This window comes from Lytechinus pictus, chromosome 11 (genome assembly GCF_037042905.1).
Source record: "Lytechinus pictus isolate F3 Inbred chromosome 11, Lp3.0, whole genome shotgun sequence".
Classification (NCBI taxonomy): Eukaryota; Metazoa; Echinodermata; class Echinoidea; order Temnopleuroida; family Toxopneustidae; genus Lytechinus; species Lytechinus pictus.
In genome coordinates, this window is record NC_087255.1 from 17,908,762 (window position 1) to 17,930,503 (window position 21,742).

General features: G+C 36.6%; 1 protein-coding gene across 2 annotated transcripts; it reads left to right on the plus strand.

Moving 5' to 3' along the window:
* Positions 1–338: 338 nt before the first annotated feature.
* LOC129271909 (DEP domain-containing protein 1B-like) lies at positions 339–20,216 on the plus strand. Of its 2 annotated transcripts, XR_010295167.1 has the most exons (11): positions 339–589; positions 3,994–4,271; positions 6,346–6,732; positions 7,763–7,941; positions 8,366–8,506; positions 10,091–11,251; positions 14,864–15,033; positions 15,601–15,777; positions 16,524–16,703; positions 18,843–19,267; positions 19,352–20,153. XR_010295167.1 is itself a non-coding variant. In XM_064106904.1 (10 exons), exons 1-10 carry the CDS (start codon positions 542–544, stop codon positions 18,984–18,986), a joined length of 2,865 nt encoding a protein of 954 aa, XP_063962974.1. In that variant the 5' UTR covers positions 339–541; the 3' UTR covers positions 18,987–20,216. The 2 variants fall into 2 exon arrangements, 1 of the variants encoding a protein (XP_063962974.1); XM_064106904.1 differs by having other exon boundaries at positions 18,843–20,216.
* Positions 20,217–21,742: the final 1,526 nt, after the last annotated feature.

Here is a 21,742-nt window from a genome sequence, read left to right on the forward strand (position 1 = left end):
TATCCCGTGTAAAATGAAAACAAATGATTATGATAAGGCAAATGTATAGGCCTATTCCTATGACATGCCCAAGTAGTCATGAGGCATAGTAAGCCCTAAGCAAAACAATGATATAAAGACTTAAATGAGGGAGTGGTCAAGTCCACCCGAGAAAATGTTGATTTTGATTGAATAGAGAAAAATCATTTTATTATGGTTTTCACGTCACAAAGTGGTTCATTGGGGTTCACTCCCCATGACTGGTAAAATATTACTATTTTTCGAATTCTTATAATTCCCTTTCCGATAAGAAGCGACTGGAGAAAAAGTCTAGTCCTATTCGGAAAGGGCATGCAGCCAATCAGTGTGTGGTAAACACGAGCGGAGACTTTGAATGGGTCCGAAATCCAATCAATCAACTTTTACACGCGATCGCAATACATGCAGCGCTAAGCCTATGATCTGCACTGGGAACCGTACGTTGTTCAGATATATCATCTTAAAATCAAGGAAAATGAGGTGACATCTTTGGAATTTTAGATCTGGCATAATGACATAGACTATGGAGAAACCAAAGGCAACTATCGGCCCTTTCAGGGCTACGAAATTGGTGAGTAATATTCAGTTTTAAAATAAATAACTTGCTATAAACCGATTGACGACGCGATGCCGATGTAGCCATGAATGCCATGGCATGACATGATGAGTATTGACTCGCGCGATCACGCCGGCCGCGCCCCGGCTCGTACGTAAGCCAGGCCCAGGGGCCGTATTCTGAAAATTGTCTTGACTTAAGTCGAGAAATATTCTTTTATCTTTAGAGTTACAATAAAATCTGTATTCCGAAAATTCCTGTATCTTTTCTTGTAAATTTTCTTGTAACTTTCGCTTAGCGCTTATGATGTCACTTTGTCAGACACACTCTCTCACTCAGCTCAGACAGAGAGCTCGAGCGAAGTTCGTGCAGGCTCCACTCCACTTCACTGTACCCTGGTACCGGTAACTGTAAGTTACACGGTAGTGAAGTGGAGTGGAGCCTGCACGAACTTCGCTCGAGGTAACTCAGAGCTAGAATTAATATGCGTAAAGTTAAAAACGGCGCATCATAAATATCCCTTTTTTTTTATACCTTTATACCGCATCTACTGGAAAAATACAGTTGTTCCTGCAGTCAAGTTTCCAGGTCTATCTTGTTGTCTTCCTAGCTTGGATAAGTTCGAAAACTGAGTCTGTGCTATTTGTGCAATGTGCTGTGCCAATGTATTGAAATGAAAAAGGCACTATTCCCATGCGTGAACATAATGGCATATGCCACGCAGACCAGAACTTGTCTAACTTTGTCTTGAAGCCATTGATTGTTGATGCTGTGACTACCTCAGTAGGCAAAGAGTTCCAGTCATTAACCACTCTAACACTGAAGCCTTGAACGTGTTTTGTCTCACTGCCAGTCTACTCCTTTTCAAAAATAGCTTGTAAGGGTGGCCACGCGTTGCTTGAGTGGTAGCTGATGTGAAGAATAGGTCTCTATTGAATTCACATCATCAATGCCATGAATTATTTTATAGGTTTGTATCATGTCACCTCTGCGCAGTCTGTACTTGATGGAGGGTAATTTCATTTCACGCAGTCTTCTACCATAGTCCATTTTGCTTTGCGTTATAAACATATCGAGATAAAACGGTATTCTGAACATTCTCTTATCTTCGCGTTCTGTTATTGTTAACTTCCTTGGAAAATACAAGAAATTAAATACAGAGGCTATTGTAACTTATTGTTGCATGCGATATTTGTCCGTCTGCAATAATTATTTCTTGCTGCATCCCGCCAGAACATCATGTTTTACAAAAGGAGACATTATAACGACGGATTGGAAGACTTTTCAGCAATTAAAAATTGGTGTTCGAGACGATAAATCTTTTCAGAGAAAAAATGTCTTTGAGAAGAGCCACGTGTATTTAGCACAGAAGCGCACAAGCATTTATAAGCGTCGGGGGCGCAAGGAAACTACCTTAATTACGCCTCATATCAGCAATGCGCTTCATTATTTTTCAGAAGAGACGCTTCTATTGGTTGACCTAAGCATGTAACAAGCTTAATGATTGGTTGATGATGAAATATTGGGCGTGTCAGAGATAAAATAGGGGACGTCCTTACAGAGATAAGACAATTTTCAGAATACCAATTTAAGAGAATCTTAGCAAGCTGTTATCTTGCTGACTTACAAGAAAAGTTACAAGAAAAGTTAAGACAATTTTCTAGTAGAATACCACCCCAGGTCCATTTTTAAATATTTTATCTTACGCAGGAAATCAGTGAGACAAAATAGCCTTAATCTCCCCGAATTGGTATCCTGAAAACCATTTTATCTTAATTTTGATGTGGATGGTATTACCAAACGTCTTGGTTATGAATTCATAAATCGTGTAAATGATGGCAAGACAGGATAAACATGATAAACGTCGTTCCGGGATTAGATATTTATTTTAAAAAGTAACAATTTCTGACATTTTACTATTGCCATTGGTGAGACAAGCCAATGCATTTCAGCGGAACTAGACAGCTGGCAGCCGTCTGTTTCAAGGAGTTTAAATTTTTTTTTAAAATTTCCTCTCGTACACAGAACATGCAGACGGCTCGCGATCGTGCAGCCGCCATTAGGGGGTTAAGTAATGCAAAATCCCCCGACGCTGACGGGGCTCATTGATTTTTATCTTTATTTCATAAAAATATATATAGAACAGGACCAAAATAAAGATTATTAGACTATTCTGTTTTGGCCTGAAATGCACCAAAACGGGAAAAAAATAAACTTAAAAGGGGGAAAAAAACAGTGACTTACTTCGGCTGTTGCGCAACTCCTACTTCCCTGGTTTATCCGAACTTAATACATGTACATATGGCCATTGAGTCCCTGTACATATCGAGTTAGAACTTTGGTCTCTGTAATTGGTGAATGTAGCCAACGGAGTTCGGTGGAACAACCAAGGCCAATATACATGTAACAGAGACCGAAGCTTTAGTTTTGGTGAATTTGGTCTGAGTGGAACAACCAAAAACAGAGACTGAAGCTTTTGTTCTCATGAATTCTATCATAATTTTTTCATGTCAAACACAATAGACCTCTATTCGCAATTGAAATTTAAAGTAAGTTCTAGGTCTAGGGCCTAGCTACGTTTTCCTAGTCAAAATTTTGCAACCCCCTTCCAAAGGGAACTTGAAGTTGAACAGAAAAATTGTCAAAATGCATACATTTTCAAAGTCTTAGTTTATATTCTCAAATTAATGAAATATTATAAAAATGAATCAGAGACATCACATCAGTGATTTTATCGTTTTCTCAACTATTCCCACAGAAAACACATGTGAGGTATTACAATTCAATTTTCAAGTAGAATTAGACCCAGACCAAAAGCTTAAGAGGTCTATGTCATAATTTTCTGACGCGTATGATGCACGCGTTCGGGGGGGAGGGGCCGGCTTCCTGATTAGAGGTTGCTGCACAGTATTTATGATGTCAGAATGAAAAGTTGTCTCAAATTAGTTTGATTTTGTTCACAAAGCTTTATATGTTCACTGGTCTTGCACCAAAAATTTCTTTGAAAAGAATGTGGACCTTCTATTCATGACAAAATTTGGTATTTTTACTAAATATTTTAGCCCATGTTGTCAGGTGTTCATTTATGTTATGCAACCTGTGGGTGTACCACGGCACGAAGCAAGGCTCCTGACTCGTTATAGGAAGATAGTAGGACAAGACCACATGCTTGATTCAACTTGTCAAAACAGCAAACCAACTTGTTGCATATTGGATACGTTTAGTCACCCAGTGGCTGCATGCACTTGTAGTACTGTAGCTACATATATGCTATCTATCTCTAATAGACATAATGCTGTCCGCAGAGACTTCTAAAACTAACTAAACTTGTTCACATCTTTTTGCTAATGATCAACACCGACTTGCCCCATCCCAAAGTACATCCATAATATATGCTCTTATTCGTCTCCACCATCCAGTGGAATTCCATCGTGAGCGACTTCCGAGCCGGCATCCCTCTCAAAAGGCATCGATGGCGGATGCGTTACTATGACAACTGCTTCACCTCGACCGAGGCTGCTGATTGGCTTCATGATTACCTTTGTAACAGTGAGAACTTTGGCCCCTGGGTCATGAGAACACAGGTCATTCTTCTCCTCGACAAGTTTGTGCAAAGTAAAATTATCGAAGAGGTGAAAGCCTCGAAAGGAGACGGAACCGAGAAAGCATCGTTTGAAGACAATGGACACCTATACAAGTGAGTTTCAAAAGTCAGATGTGGAGAAAAAATTTATGTTTTATTTGTTTATACTGGACTGGTCGTTGGTCAAGGTTCAAAGGAGAAATCAGAGTTTTCTTATAATAGACTCGGGCGAGAACAAGGTCTGCCTGGTATTGCTAGTCTTACTTCAGGAACAAAATCTTTATCTTTGACATTTTCATTTGTTGATGATATTTTGATTCCCCATCAGTTGGAATTTTATATCAGATTTAAAGGGAATCCCAAACTAATGCAATGTTTTTTTAAAGATATTTTAAAGAAAGATCAGACAAACAATAAGGAAGTAATGAATTACATATTTAAAGAAAAAAATCCCACATAATCACTGTACTTTTTAAATTGGCTGCATAGAGGTAATGGGACTACCAGATTTGCACCAATGCAAAAAATAACCAAGATTCTCTTTTTTTACTCCAAAAGTACTCAGAATATCATTTTTTTATGCTCTGTATAGTCTCTACAGGTGTATAATATTATATTTGGAGTAGGTAAAACAGAAAACTACAAATTCTTGGTACTTAAGTCTTAATCGCCTTGAAGAGAAGTCCATACAGCTTTATCATGTTGTGAATCAACTCAGCCAATTGCTAATTTGAGATGCAGAGAATAGTTTCTTATCCCTTCTCCAATTTCTTTCATACTTTTTATGTTTTTCTTTATTTTCTTCTTTCACACAATTCACCAACATTGCCAGTGTTTGATTTAATGATGTTCCAGAGTAGGTGAATTTCTCATTTTGCTCTGTGCTATTTTATTGCTTTGTACTAGGGTCTAGGGAGCATTTTCCCCTGGGCCCTGGCTCAGTTATTTTAATCTGCTTTGAAATCCTCAAATACCCACAGGGCTAAACACCCAACTAAACACTTAGCCCCTTCACAGGTAGTGATATTGATGTGCTTTCAAGCGGTTCATTCCCATTGTGTTCTTAAAGAATTGTGACACAATAGTTGTACACAAGAAATTCACTTTCTTTCTATAGGAGTCCCAACCGAGGGATTCTATTAGCCCATCCTTGGCAAAGCTGGATTGAATAGCATTCTAGTGATTATGATCTCTCTTGGACTAGACTCTTTACCAGGAGTTTTGAAAAAATATTATACATGTACATGTATATGTTTTTGTTATAGACTGAGTATGAATTAAAAAAAAAGTTGTAAAAATATAAAATATTTCATTCAAACCTAGGAAGAAGAGTTTGAAGTTTAGTGAAACTGACAAGCTTGTAAAAAGCTTCCAAAAGCTTCCAAAGCTTCCATAAAATAATTTTGTTTTCTTTCAAATTCATTATGGCAGTTACTGCTTTGAGAATCACATCCTTGATTGCGCAATTCAAGTGGCTTTACCGGCAGTTGTGCTGGTAACAAGCACAGAGCTTTAGTGGTCTTGAGTTCTTAATATGATGTCTATTTCTGTAGTAAATTAATGGTACTCACATCCTGTTTGATGAATGGCCAAACAAACTTTCTAATTGATGGAAAGTATTGCCTACTTATGCTAAGTTGTTGATAGGAAAAGCAGATTTATGGACCGAGGGTTATTCATTACTCCTGTGATGTTAACTGAATGTTGGGAGGTTGTAGTATTGTGACTAATTAGGCTTAAGTTAAGAATGAGAATGATCTCCCAACCTACATGTATATACTGGCCAGTGGGCCCTTGCTTTGTTTTTGTTTAGACCATTCATAATTTTAGAAGCCTTATTCTTCAACCCCTTTGTTAAAAAAAACTATACATTTAGGCAAAATGAAATCAACTGGTCTATCAAATTATTTTTGTTTATGACTGTTTGTTTTCTTGATTTCCTTCTGAGTTGGATTTTTGCAAGCAAATTTGTTGCACCATAATTAATTTTTATTTTATTCACATCAGTGTTTCCAACCTTTACACACATACAGATTCTCAAAATGTCAAATATTCTTAAGTTTTATCTTCAACCTGGGTCCATCCCAGAGAGTCCATTTTTTTTTCTCATACACCAACTCAAATGCTTTAAATGAGTTTTGCATTAATTTATACCTTCATTATTCACATCATTGTTTCCAACCTTCAGATTCTTGCCAGTATCCCCCATGAAGAAGCTGCGTTCAGCCCTTGCAAGTCGCAGCAGCATCCAGAGCCTGAGCCCCAGTCCAAAGCCAAGGAAAACGGTGCCCAGGACCGGCGGAGCAACCACTGCCGCCAATCCTGCACCTCGAAGACTCACTATGAGAGATACAAACATTGATCCAAATGCTAGGCCGACTGGTAGGCCGAATGGTCGAGGCTGGGCAGATGGACATTCCACGAGGCCTTTAGCCTTGAGAGACACTAAAGTGAACGTCCAGATTCATAATGAGAATGTGAACAGGGTCAAGGAGGTTCCGAGGTGTACGTTAGTTGCGCGACCTTTGACCCGAGAGCAAGTAGAAGAGGTTTGGAAAAGTGCAACGCTGAATAGGTGGGTATTTTTTTTATTCATTAATAAACCCAATAACAGATTATATTCTGTCTTCTGATTAATTTAACATTTTAAGCATTTTCATCTGATTGATTATTCATTATATAAAAGTTGTTTTCTATATTTTGATGGCATTTCAGATAGAAACTTCAATAATCCTGGGCACCTTTTCATGAACTGAATATAATCTGCAAAATAATTTACAAAGTTGCTAACAGCCAATCAAATGTCATAATTTCTGTGATTTGTAAGTAACTTATAACTTGTCATTGATATTTGATAACCGCGAAATGAAAGGAGAGCTTGGGACCCTGCTTCCAAATATTAAACCTTTATCCATAAAAAGACCTCTAGGGATAACATTTACCACTATATTATTAATATTATACCCTTACATGCATGCAGTAACAAGTTGTTATTTTATCCCACTTGTTACCAATGATCATTTGTTCTTTTATAAGCAAATGAAATCAAGAGACTGTTTTGATTTGGCACGATTGTTTTTCAAAGTGCTGTCTTTATATGAAGATATTGATTAATTTAGAACTCTAATTTCGATTCCATAATTTAGTTTTGCAGTCACTCGGGATAGCTTTTGGCATATTGTGAATGGAATGATAATTGTCTGAACTGATTAAATGTTGCAAAAATATTAATATGATTTCTCTCGTTCTCTCTATTTCTCTTACACTGCCTCTCCCCTCTCTATTTCTCCTTTTCTCTCCCTGTGTATTACTACTCTCATTCTCCTCTTTCTGTCCTCATCTTCCCCCACCCTCTTCCCCTACTCTTATGTATCTCCTTTTCCCATTTTCTCTACACTCTGGTCATTCTTTCCTTAATCCGCCAAGTTACGCAAGGTGTTTGTCTTTTTATTTGTAAATAATATATTTATAATGTTTGATTGCTATATCATGTTATCATTTTATTGTTATATTTTGTAAATCCAATGCAATTCAGCCTAATTGGCTGCGATGTGTGGATATTCTAATAAAACCAATAAACCCCTCTCTCTTTCTTTCTCTCATAGGCTTCAGAGATTACTCTGGTTATCAACACTAGATGGTTTACTGGATGACTCGGTCATTGTCCCCTCTGATATCATTCACAACTGCACCCACATCAATAAGAATGGAGTAGTCCAACTCATCAACAAAGAGAATGATCTACCGCACTGGGTGCTGTCTGCGATGAGATGCCTTGCTAATTGTATGTATGAATAAAGGGTTGTGAGAACGTAGGGGGTATTTCATAAAACTGGGTGTAAGTTATACATGATTTTGTGATTGTCTTGCACAAGGATCTTATGTTGTGCGTAAAGTCCTGTATAACTTATGAACGACTAATGACCCTGAATACAACAAGTATTATCTTTCAGAAAATCGAGAGTTATAAAAAAATTGTCACTGTTGATTTTCAATACCAGTGTATTATTTATCTCACCTTATTTTGTTTATCATTTCTCCAAGTTTCAAGATATTGATTGTTATTACATTCAGTTATTTTTTCTGCCAATCATGAAGCAGTGCTTTCTGAATTGGTCACTTGTAATCATTTACGTTTACTTACAATCCATTGTTTTGTAGATTGTGGATACTTGTGTATTCAAAGTTTATCTTTTCTTTTCTACCAGGGCCTAACAAAATTGACTCTGAGCTACCGAGTTATCCTGGTTTCGAGCGAGATGTCTTCAAGACCATCAGTAATTACTTCCAGAGCCTCCCCGAGCCTCTCATTACATACAGCAGATACGACCTGGTGGCTGAAGCTTTTGGTAGGTCTCAATACTAACATAACACCATATCCTATGTGTGGGACAGTGAATTGTGATCTAGTTCAAAGTCTTGTTCTTAGCATGCATATAAAGAATTCATGACATAGCATAATATAGATAAAATTGCAGCTCTAGTTAAATAATTCCGGCAAAATGAAGTTTGGAGGTTTGTGCATGGAACATTTCTTTCATTAGAGGTATCTAATGAAGCTCACTATTCAAGCTGTTGCTGTATTTGATAGCACCCTCCCATGTGACGTATACATTTTTAGTGAATAAATGACTTCAGGTTATAAAGGTAAAAAGGTAATAAAGTGAAGAAAAAAAAAAAAACAATAAAACAATTATGATAAAAATAAGTTAAACAAGATGAAGATTTTTTAAAATTTATATCAGAATAAAAATTGAAGGAAAAATTGTTATTAAAACAAATCCAAACAAATGCAAACTTTTATTTCAATCATTAATCTACCAAATTATAAATGGCCTGTCATACTTAGACTCATTCTTATTTCAGACTCCTGTGATTTCATTATTTGAGTAAATCACAATTTAAAGTGGTGGGGCATGCGATAGAAACAATGCTTGTAAAATCATCTTGCTTCAGATAATAGACATAGCAGTAGGATGTATAGACAATTGACATTTAATCTGAGTTATCTAGTTGGCCTTATGTATTGTTTGTTTTGTTTTGGTCTTGCATGCTTGTTTGTTTACCTGTACATCCATCCCTTCCTGTCCTTCCCTTAGAACCCAATTAAAGAACCCCAGCCAATAAATAATGCTTATTAATAAATGCTTGTTAATCTTATGCTTGTAGTTGTAGGCTCTTTCTTCTGGGAGAGAAAAACAGTCGCAAAAGGTAGAAGCACATTTATAGGAAAAGTATATTTATTTTATCCATCATATACTGGCAGATAATCGTTATACAGTTATGGAATGCTTATTCTAACCCCCCCCCCCCCCTGTAACAGGATCCAATTCTATGAGACTACTGATGATCTATTTCTGTCAATATCTTCTGGTTTATTTCTTTGTTTATTTCTATGCACCATTATTTTACCTTAAAATCATTTCTGCCCCAAATAATGGAGAATTATATAACATGTACCTTCTTAATATGATGCACATGACAAATAATAATGTAAATCAAGTATGCAACATACAGTATAATATATTAATTATAATCTACTGTATAGGATCATATAAATATGTAAAGAAATATATATAATACTTTTATAATGTGTAATGTTTATGATAAACACTCTTAGAATTATTAAGATGGGAAATACTGCTGATAATGATACAGTAGAATCTTTTTTTGTATGGGGTCAATGGAATCTTTTGTTCTTTGTTATTTATATGAGATTATTGGATTTCTGATGTTTTTGGGAACTATTATTTGCTGTTTATTTTTTCTTTGCTTGCATGCTTTTCATGTATCCCGTACTCATGCTTTCTAATTTCTTTCCCCATATTCCACAAAGTAAAGAAACTAATTCATTTCCCCCTCTTTCTTTTCCATCTTTTCCCCTCATCCCCTTTTTTTCATGGTGTACCCCTATCATCAATAACACACAACAGTCAGTATGGAATGCAGGGATCGGGGCATTATTCCCGGGCAAGAGGGCGTCACTGTCTTTACAGGTGTCCACGGAGGGCTCACTTCGTTTCAGTCCGTGGAGACGCTCATGTTGAACATGACCATGGGAGGGAAGCATTCATCGACCAACACGCCGAACATGGAGAGGAAGAATCCGCAGGCGAGGAAGAGCCGCGCCGTGCGACGTAGCACCAGCTTTGGACTTGTGGATGGAATGCTACGGAATGAGACACCGCATCTTCCGCCCAAGCAGAACAAGAGACCCAGGACGGGGTTGAACAAACAGTTTGGCAGCGTTGATGTTATTGGAAGTACATGTAACAATGATCTGCCTCAAGGTAATTTGAATTATCACCATGGTCGGGCTGCGAGGTCGAATCCGCAGAGGGTCAGTAACAAGGATGATGACTATGGCTTTGCCAACATGCCACCCGCTCCACCTCCTAGACACCTAGCAGCAGAGGTGAGTTCAGTCAGTGATCAGTCTCAGTATGACAAGACACAGTCCATCTCACCAGACCTTGTACGCAGGAAGTGCAGCTCCCTGACCAACATCCAAGATGCTGGGAAGCGTGGGATCGCCACCCGATCAAGAACGGGAGGACTCTTCGCCTCCAAGAGGTTCGGCTCCGCCACCGAGCTATTCAGTAAACTGGTCAAGAAGAAATCGCCCTCTCAGGCTGGGCTCAACGACGAGGTTAATCGTCCAGCGGAGAACCCGGCCAAGACAGGCAAAGATCATGTGACTAGCAGTCATCGGATCATCTCTCCTGGCCTAGCCCCGCCTCCTTCATACCCCGTCTACACATCGTCCCCAATCGAGCCGGTAATTACCCAAGGCTTCCACTCCAGCACCCAGAACATTACCCCCGACACCCAACACCACCCAAACCGCATCAGTCCTCCATACCCTGCCCCACTCAGAGCAACTCTATCTTACTCAGAAATACCCACCCATCAAAGTTTGATGACCCTGCCTACCCAAAGTTCGATCACCCCTACTGGTATGCCATCAGCTATCATGGGGTCAGTGTACTCTCGTAGGAGTACATCGGACATTCCAACTTCGACCCCTTATGAGAATATAGAGCCGATATCTCATAAAATCCTCCAGCGACATGGAAGTGTTGCGAGCATCTCAAGTAAGTCTAGCTCCCTCTTGTGGCTTCTTATAAAAAGCACAAACTATTTTGCACATGGGGTAAGTGGGGGTCATTGCACTTTTTGCTGTGAGGGTTTTCTTTCAAGGTTGCACTTGAGTATGTACATGAGCAAGAATGCAGAACTGATCATTTTGAAATGCATCTCTATGTTTGCTTCTTATGAAGTACATTTCATTTGCCCATGCAGTCACACACCTATGCGCAATTATGAAATTTTGTATTGAATTATTTGAATAGCCATCATCCACAACTTGGCAAAATATAAACAGAAATGTAGAAAAGGGAATAGCATTAATACAGAACCTGGAAGGCACAAATGCTCAATATGCTACATGTCAGCTGCATATTAGGAGGCCACTTTATTGATCAGAAAAGAACTCTAATTTCCAATTATTAACTCTCAGAACTGACCGCACAGAAATGTTGTTAGCGCTATTAAACAGAGGCCCTGTTACAACCGATAATGTGGCAGCACTGCCTAGTGTTACAACAATGCATTATTTACACATTGAAATAAATGTTTTGACTTCACAATCCGAAAGATGTGACTGGGCTTTAATACTGTTAGAGCTCTGTTAGGCAAACAACGCTTCTGTGCGGCCAGCACTGGTTTGTATCGTCTACATGCTTGCAGTCTACTAACTCGCATTGTCCGTCACAACTAACCCATGCACATTGATAACAATACCATACCACATTGCTGATGTCATTTTTGTCCATTGCCTCTGATACTGGTTTAAATTGAGCACGAGCCCTATCCCAATACTACACCCTGTCACACCAGCTTCAAACCAACCGATGGTATGTCATTGGTAATATTGTAAAAGCTTTTGTCAGTCTGTAGTCGGTTTCACTGATGTGACTACCATCAAAGATACTCTTGAGCTGGACAGGTTTCTCTCTTTGACTTTGATTGTTAAGAACGGAAATATATACGGAGGCTTGGGGCAATTTCACCCCAGAAATGCTTGAAAGAGCCCTAAAAAATAATGATAAAATAGACTCCAAGAATATCCCCATTCATTGCAATGTTAAAGCTTAACCCATAATGCAGATTTTTGCAGTACATGTAGGTCGTGAAAAGTAGCCCCTGAAATAAAAATAAACATTTTTTTTGCTTGGATATTAAGAAGCATGCATGTAACTAGACTTTGAAAGCATGATACCACAGTTTGGTAGTGATCACACTTTGGTAATACCTCACAACTAACATCAATAGGTGCATGTCCATTATTTCTCTATCATATTTTGTATACTTACATGTATATGTACCATCTGATTAAGCTTTGAAAAATAAAATCATGAGTATTTTGATTGGATATGATTCATCATCTATTAGGTAGGGAAATATTTGTTGCTGGTTGGTTATGCCGCAGTGAGTGCAGTCATATTTCCCCTATGGTGACCGCACACAAATTACAAAAACGGCAGTTTTTTACTCGCTGTATTAAAGAGAAATGTGACTGCATCATTAAATGCAATACTAATTTAAAAAAGAGCTGCATATTATGTTCCTGTTTAATGTATTACAATGTGTATATTATTTGCCTCATTGTACTTCACGATCTATCTGTTTATAGGTTTCATGTTTCCAACTTGTATTCATCCCCAAGAATGAAATTTTCATCAAATCATCATTTAAGAATATGTATTTGCTGTGTTTTCACCTTCAAAGTTAATCGCCTTGCCGTGGTGGTCTTAAATTCCTTGTTCTATTAATATTAATGCAGTTTACAAGATTTTATACTTTTTATAATTATATACATTTCTATATTAATTTTTTTTATCCTATTCTTACATAGATAGGTGCATCATTCATTATGTATTTGTACTTTCTGTCAAAGCTGAAATTTTATTTGATGTCTTTAGAATATTTATTTAGTGCCTGAAAATGTAAGAAGTAAGAAATTGTCCCTTCATTCACTGCAAAATGGAAATAATAGTAAGGTAAAAAAAAAAAAATTACATACAGAAGGATGTAAGTTGGCACTGAAATAAATATTAAAGATAGCTTTTAAAATGTCCCCTTTCATGATAAATCTTCCTTTGTTTATTGGAAATATCAAACTTGCCAATATATGAGCGTAATGACACACAATTCCAGTAATGAATTATTTGCCTCGTATTAAATTCTAAAACATTATTCACCCTCCGAAATCACTGTTTTGTACCTTCTATTTGTATACCCTTGATCTGTAGTCAGTATTATGACACTCATAAGATATACAGTACAAATATAGTCACATTAATCTTGCATACATTTAGTTGTATACTTGCAATGAGTTTTAGTATTGCTACATGTAAACTGTATGTGTGCCTTCATTTTGCATTTTCTATCATGCACTATTGTACGTTTATTTAAAAGTGAATTCTTTTCATGTTTCAAATCTTTGCATTGGTAGTCTTTCTTCTTTGTATGAAATATAAGAAATGCAGATACCTTTGTGTAAGCTTCACTTGTAGAATTCAAATAGATTACTTCCCTTGGTGTTGCTAATAATGCATTGTATTGTACATTCACTCATTCTGTATTATAATAGATGGCAAGAGTACATGTGTTGTTAAAAGTAATCGTATCAGTGTGTACCCAAAGTCAAACGTGTTCATGTATGAAGCCTTAGCTTTGCAAGTGATTAAGCTATAGCCTAGGCATATTCTCAAGCATAGAGCTACGTCATTGTATTTGCATTTCACATCATGAGTAAGAGTCAGAAACAGGTATCTGGGTTGGTATTGGTATAGTAATAAATTTTGAAATTCATCTTGCAGTGAAAATTGGTTAGATTCTACATTTGTAGAAAAGAAGGGGTGGTTTAGCTCAGTGTCTAAAGTTTTTCCCTGTCAAATTTTTATCTGTCATCTATCATCATATCGCAAAGATGAATTTTATAGCCCCATGAATACATGTAACACAAAAATTTGCATTCAATTGTGCAACGCTCAAACGATCATTCTGATTGGTGGATAGTGGTTGTAGTGAACAGGGTGCGCATGCAACAATGATTTTGATTGGTTACTCTCATTTCATCCTTTGTATTGCTTGACCCAGATTACCTTTTGAAGAAAATCATCATTGGTTTGGTATACAGTGGAGCTAAAAAGTAATAGTGAACCCCACCAGAAAATGCACTCTTTACGCTGAGTGCATGTTGAATGGAGACAACAGCACTGCAATGGTTAGCAAGCCCAAAGAAACAAACTTTATTGAATGTATTTATGTTATCACCTGACTTCACCATTAAATATCTAAACCATGACAGAACTTGAACACTTGAAATATGTTCATCTTCTGGTGGGGTTCACTAACTTTTTAGCACCACTTTATACAGGGGTGTGAGACTGAGAGTTCAGCTTTTTAGCTGATTTCAGCTATTTTTTTTTCTTTACCATTTTCAGCTTATTTCAGCTTTTGTGTACTTTGACTGAACATAAGTAAAGGAGCATTTGTAAATTCAGCTATTTTCTCACACTTGTGTAGGTCTTTATACTGTCCCGAAAATTGCTTTATGCGATGCCCTTTTAATGAATCCCTGTTTTTCTCTTTTCCCAGAGAATGGATATTAAATGGCATTGTTTTTGTTTCTGTGACAGGTCTTTACCTGAGTGAAGACAAGTCCTACTGCCAGGAAGCCCTCAGACTGTGCCTTCTACTGCTTCCTGCGGCCCAACGGAGGGCGCTACACCTCCTACTGAGGCTCATGAGCAAGATGGAGCACAACAAGGAACTGTCGCTGTGCACCAACATGTCTACCAGGGAGCTTGTAAGTGGGCTATCTATTAAAGCACCTTTAATTATCCTTTTCCTATTCATGTTCCCAACTCTAGATGTGGACATTAACATTTTTGAATGAAAAGAAAAAAAATCTCTAATAAGTTTATGACAATCATTATGTTAATTCATACCTGCCATCTGTCTCTATTTGGATAGGAACAGTCCTGGTTGTCAGTGAAAGAGAAAGCCACATCAACAACTCTGTCCCTATTTAAGAAAAAACAACAACTCTCTTTACTTACGTTTAGGAGCTCTGCAATCCCCCAATTTTCAGCCTCTGTCTTAATACATACATGTATGTACCATTTCATATTTTCTTGGGTTTCAGGGTTGGCAAGTATTCAAATCTCTGCTGAGCATAATTGTAATTTATGAAATGAAGAGGGGTGAGGTGAGTCACTATTCTTCATCCAGTTTACATTGCATGATGATGGTTGCTTGACTCAAACCATGGTAAAAATAATAGTTTTCATTACTGACTATATAACACTGAATTGAGTCCATTCTTATCGAAGCTTCACACTCTCATATTGATTGTGTCATTTCTTCCTAAAAGCTACTGGAGACGTTCACCCGCTCTATCCTTTGCTGCGTGGAGGAGGTTGATCTTGATGAGTGTCTGGCAAAGAAGATTGTTGCTTATCTCCTTGACAACCACACAACACTCTTCAACATCCCTCAAGAATTGAGAACAGACATCGAAGAGAGACTCACCTACCTCAAACGAAGCCAGGTAAAGTTAACTATTCACAAAGCTGTATGGTCAAATGAAAGATGAATCAAGCCTACTCACCTTGAAATACTATAGTCCCATAATAGCAACCACGCTTCTTCCTATGATTGTCAAGATTCGTAAATTAAATGTTGTACACATACATGCACCTTTCATGCATTCTCGTGACTTTGTGACTTATTTTAGTACAAGGTTCTTTACCAAAAGTCTGTGCTGACAATATTAGACAGGTTCAGTTTTGCGATGCAACTTCTGCGACACATCCGTTTGGTAAAGATATCATTATTTGTGCAAGACAGCAACTCACTTGTCTAGTGCATGCTCATAACATTTTTTTTTTGCAAAACAGACGAGTCACAGAAGTAAAGTTGCCAACCTCAAGCTTCTTATCAAAGTACTGAGACAATTCAATGATATACAATATTCCTATATCCTTATTCATATGAATATGTCTAAATTATGTATAGGAATCCCAGCAGTCTCCCCCGTTCAGTCCCTATCTTCCCATTTATCCCACTTTCTTGTGCTTCAGGCACGACTGGCATGGTACTACTAGTACGTCGATTACTATTTGTTCAATTTATACCTGGGGGCCCCATTTCATAAAACTTATTCAAACACATTTGCAAATGTTTAAAGCTACTGAAATCATTCAATTTGATTGGCTGATAATAAACCTGTTATAGAAATTGTGAATTTGTTGTTACAAGTCTTTATGAAATGATGCCCTGATATATTTATTACAGATCAAGTACGAGGCCGATGTTGAGAACATCCAACCGGCTGGTTTCTGTGCCCAGGTTTCCTTGGAGGAGTATGAGAAACAGAAGACTGCCAGCTCCCAGCAGGCTATTGAAGATCTACTCGATAACATCATCACAGATAGACAAATGTCGGCGAAAGACAAGAAGAAGAAACTCAAACTGGTAAGGTGACAGAGGGGAAATATTTTAGAATAGAAGACCTGTCATATATGTTGGTGTGTTGGGCTGAAAGGAAAATGCTCTTGAAACTTGCTGTACTATTTTTTTTAAAACAGCCCCAGGGGCCCGTTTCATAAAGCTGTTTGTAAGTTACAAATGACTTAACGCACGACTGGTGACCCTTTCTTGTGCTACATGATATCCCTATGTAACTGATTTAGCGCCTAAGAACAGGTTTCAGTCGTGCGTAAAGTTGTGCGTAACTTTACGAACAGCTTTATGAAACACCACCCAACTTTCATGTGGCCTGTTTCATAAATATTTGAAATTATGGTAACTTTACCATTATTGTAACTACAATGGAAACAGTGATTTTGAATGAAGCCCTGTTACCATAGTAGTTACCATACTGCCGTACTTTGGCAAAAGGAAGCAAGTTCCCAAAGTATCATTTGCGGTAATGAGCAATGTGTGTTCGTCATTTACATAGGCTTCAATGCAATTTAACAGCATATTTTCTTCAATATCTTTCCATAGAATGATAATTTCTTCCCCAAATTTTGCCTGAACATGCAACGTACAATGGGTGATTCAGAAACAACAATAACTCATATTTGACTGATGTGTCACTTGCTTCCTTTTGCCAAAGTTGGGCAGCATAATGGTATAGTTTTCATAAAGGCAATGTTCCAATATTTGTAAATCCTTTAGCAAATGGGCCTCTGGTTTTTTGTGTGGACTGAACTTGCTGTATCAGTGTTCTGCAGGAGCACTCACACGAAATATATTCTATATTGTATGCATTCAAGCTTGATACATGTATTTATTTATTTATTCATACATGTTCACAATGTACAATGTAAAAGAATACACAGATAATATATAAATATATATAAAACACAAGTACATAATGAACATACAAAGGTGTTACAACATAAGCTAAAAGCTTGACTGGTTGAAGCACCTTTAAACTGGTTTTGCATCCAAGAAAACAAAATAAAAATGTAAGAATAAGGAAGAGAGGAAAGAAAGAGAAGAATATAAAAGTGATAGACTGCCAAGATATAACAATTAAGTTTCAAGTTGTTATGAATATATGGTAATTGTTATTCAACAAAGTTAAATTCTTAATCTTCAGTTACGAAGAAAAGAAAGAAAGAAAACAAAATTACTTACATGTATACGTTACTAGCACTTTACAGATTCTGTAATTTTGAAAGGAGGTTATGCTTTACAGCCAATTTAAAAGAATGTGAGGTTTTCAAATTTCGAATATTATGTGGAAGAGAATTCCAAACATCTGAACCACGGTGTCTGAATGATTTATGAGCTAATGCGGTGCGGGGATTAACCAAATGTATGTTCGATGACTGTCTTGTGCTATATGAATGGACAGTGCTGTTAGGCTGAAACATTGAAGAAAATGAGTCAGGGAGCATATTGGCATTAAAACGAAACATAAACAAGGCAGTTTGCAAAAAATTTATATCTTCTACCTTCAAGCACTTCAGCTTTACAAATAAGGGATTTGTATGGTCTCTGTAACCAGACCCAGTACATATGCGAACTGCTTTCTTTTGCAGGAGAAATATTGGTAGTTGACACTTTAGATGTAGCCCAAAGAACATTGCAATATGAAATGTGTGGCAATACAAGAGTATTGATATCATCAATAATATCCTATCATTAACAAATGTTTTTACCCTATATAATACACCAATATTTCTAGAAATGTTGGTAACAATGTGAGTGACATGATCACTCCAGTCTAGATTCTGATTAACATACACACCTAGAAACTGTGTACACTGCCTTTGTTCTATTTCAACTTCATCTACTTTAATGTTTTTACGTTTTTTGTTTATTTGAATTCCCAAATATGATATAGTTGATACTCACAGAAAATATTTTAGGTTGTATATTGTGCATTTATGAGAAACCACCATGTGTCCTTACTTTAAACTTGAAGAATGTGGAAACAGACAAACATCACTTAAATCCCGACTGTTCCATCTGTTAATTCTCTGATTACTCCTACTTTACAAATAAAGCTGAGATGATGAAAACATTATTAGTGCTCAGTACACATTTACAGTACCAAGTAAACCTTAAACTAATTCTCTTAAATCTGTGCCTATTTAGTTCCAGAAGGCGTATCCTGACATCTACCACCGCCGTCTACCAACCAGTGCAAGCGAGGCAGAACTCTTCCCCGCCAAGCCCAAGATCAAACAACCCATGCTCAACGTCAAGAGGTCTCTCTCAAGGCTCAAACCAATCCGATAATCTTTACCGTGAATATATGCTTCCTATTTCATTTATCATCCAATGCAGCTCGTACCAAGCGGATGTTTCATAAAGCTATTTGTAAGTTAGGAGCGACTTTACGAACGTCTGGTGTTCCTTTCTTGACGTAAACTAGTATGCGCACCAAATTTTCGTTAATGTTGATTTTTTAGCTCTTAAGAAAGGATCAACAGTCGTTCGTAAAGTCACTCATAACTTACAAACAGATTTTTTTAACACCCACCAGAATTAAAAAACCTGGGAGGCCGTTTCATAAAGCTGTTCATAAGTTAAGAAGGACTGGTGATCCTTTCTTGTGGTAAATGGTATACACCAAAGTGTCGATGATTTAGTACGTAACAAAGGATCATCAGTCGTTCGTAAAGTCGCTCGTAAGTTACAAACAATCTTATGAACCACCCACCAGGATTATAAAACCTAGAAGTGTTTCATAAAGCTCTTTGTAAATTATGCACAACTTTGCACGTGACTGGTGATAATTTCTCCTTCTTTCATCTGATCTAGATGGAAAATTCAGTATTTGTTTTAGTTTAGATTCTGGTTTAACGAAATGTCCTCTCGCTTACATATTCAAACTTGATATTTGGGGTATCTCATTTGACTCCAGAAAAGGTCATCGGTCGTAAAGTCGTCCGAAACTATAAACAATTGTGAAACAGTGCCTTAAAGTACACAAATGTGCTAATTACTAGTTACAATAGTCAAGATTAGATTAAATATATACTTCTTAAGTCATTTTCATAGAATGAAATATGTCAACTTATATGTTCACGGGCGAGGGAGGGATATCAAATTTCTTCTGTCAGAAATCTAAAATTTCATTGAATATTTTTTTAGAAAGAACGTTGTACCAGAGTTGAAGTTATTTGAGAATGAATTAATTTGCTCACATAATTTTTTTTTTTTTTGCTCACATGATTATTATTTTTTTTTTTTAAATCAAGAATACTGGTTTCATGGATACAGCAAAATTCTAATTTCTGGTCACTTCAAGTGATGTCTATTCTTTGGTCTTATTTATGTTTGTTTTCCTGATCTGTAATTGATAATATCCATATTAATCTTCTGTTTGATTATTCCAACGAATGGCATTATAATGCTTGAATAAGTATTTGTGAAAGTATAACAATACTTGTAATTGAATGAAGTGAATTATCTGTGTAATCGATATTTGTCAAGTCTTCCCTAAAGCAAATCATATGATTTGCAAAAAAGAGAGCTATAGTTTTTGTTTATTATATCTCTTAAAGGAGAATGAAACTCTTGGAGCAAGTTAGCTTTTGCGAAAGCAGAAAAATCAAAGAATAAGATCAACAAAAGTTTGAGTAAAATAGAACTAGCAATAGAAGAGTTATGAGCATTTGAATGTCGAGATCACTAATGCTATGGAGATCCTCCGATTGGCAATGCGACCAAGATCTATGAAGTCACAGATGAACAACTCTCCCCTTTTGGACACTGAAAATATACCCCAAAACATCTCTTTTTGCTCATTCTAATCATATGACAAACGATTCATCAATGATATAATGTTGTGAAACCTCTGTATTTGTCCTCTCATAAAGAGAACACCTCACCTTGTGATAGACTCTATAAAAGTGAGAATATAAGTGAAATAAGTACTAAAGTAATGAGGGAGTTGTACGTGTGTGACATCACAGATCTTGGTCGCATAACTCGCATTGCCAATGGGACGATCTACATGGCATTAGTGATCTCAATATTCAAATGCTCATAACTTTCTTATTATTCATTCAATCTTCCTCAAACTTTCAACAATATGTTTCTTTGATTTTTCTCTTTGATATGGATTCAGCTGGTTTTAAGGGTTTCATTCTCCTTTAAGAATTAAAGGTGAAAATTTCATATTATCCAAGACACTAAAAAATAAAATGAAAAAAATGACAGGGTCTTTTTTATGATTTTAAAAACAGTAGCTTTCTAGAAATGTCTTTCATAGTAAATTTGTATAAATCATAATAAAAAACTACCATAAATCATTTTTTTAATCCGTAAAAATGGGTAATCATAGAGGATATACCAAGATATTAATTTGTATGTACATCTTTTGCTTTTCAACTCATTGTGTAGATAAAAAATAGGTGCTATGATTTATTTTTAATTGTGTCGAGAAACATGTAGTTTAGCCCCCATATACATATCGGTACCCATTGGAATCTTGTTTGATGAGTTTGACAACTCCAGAATTCTTCCCTCAATTGAAATATTTATTTTTTATTTTTATAAACATGTACATTTCATCAACGATGACAATCAATGAACAGCAGGTGATAATTCAACTTATTTTTTATTATAAAAATGCTATTAATGAGGTGTATATACAAAATGCTAGTAGTACATGTACACGTATAGAATTTGCTCTTACTATTATTTGTCCATTGTTCCCAGAAAAGAACTGTCCACAAATATTAATTAAACAGCAATAAAGGGGAATCCAACCGTGGTTAAAGATTAATTTGTGTAAAAGGAGAAAACGATAAAACCAGAAGAGTGAAAGGTTCAAATAAAAAATGGACATGGTATACAGTGTAGGATAGTGAGGACTATTTGAAACTAAGTTCATTCAGACACTATTTGAAATCTCAAATGGTTGAGTAGTTGTGACTCCCATTATCCGGAATTTGTGGTTTTCTCCTCTTATCGACTTTTCCCTCGAGGGGGTCACCAATCACCAAGTACAACATAGAGTCTCTTTTTTTCATATTCAATTTTTC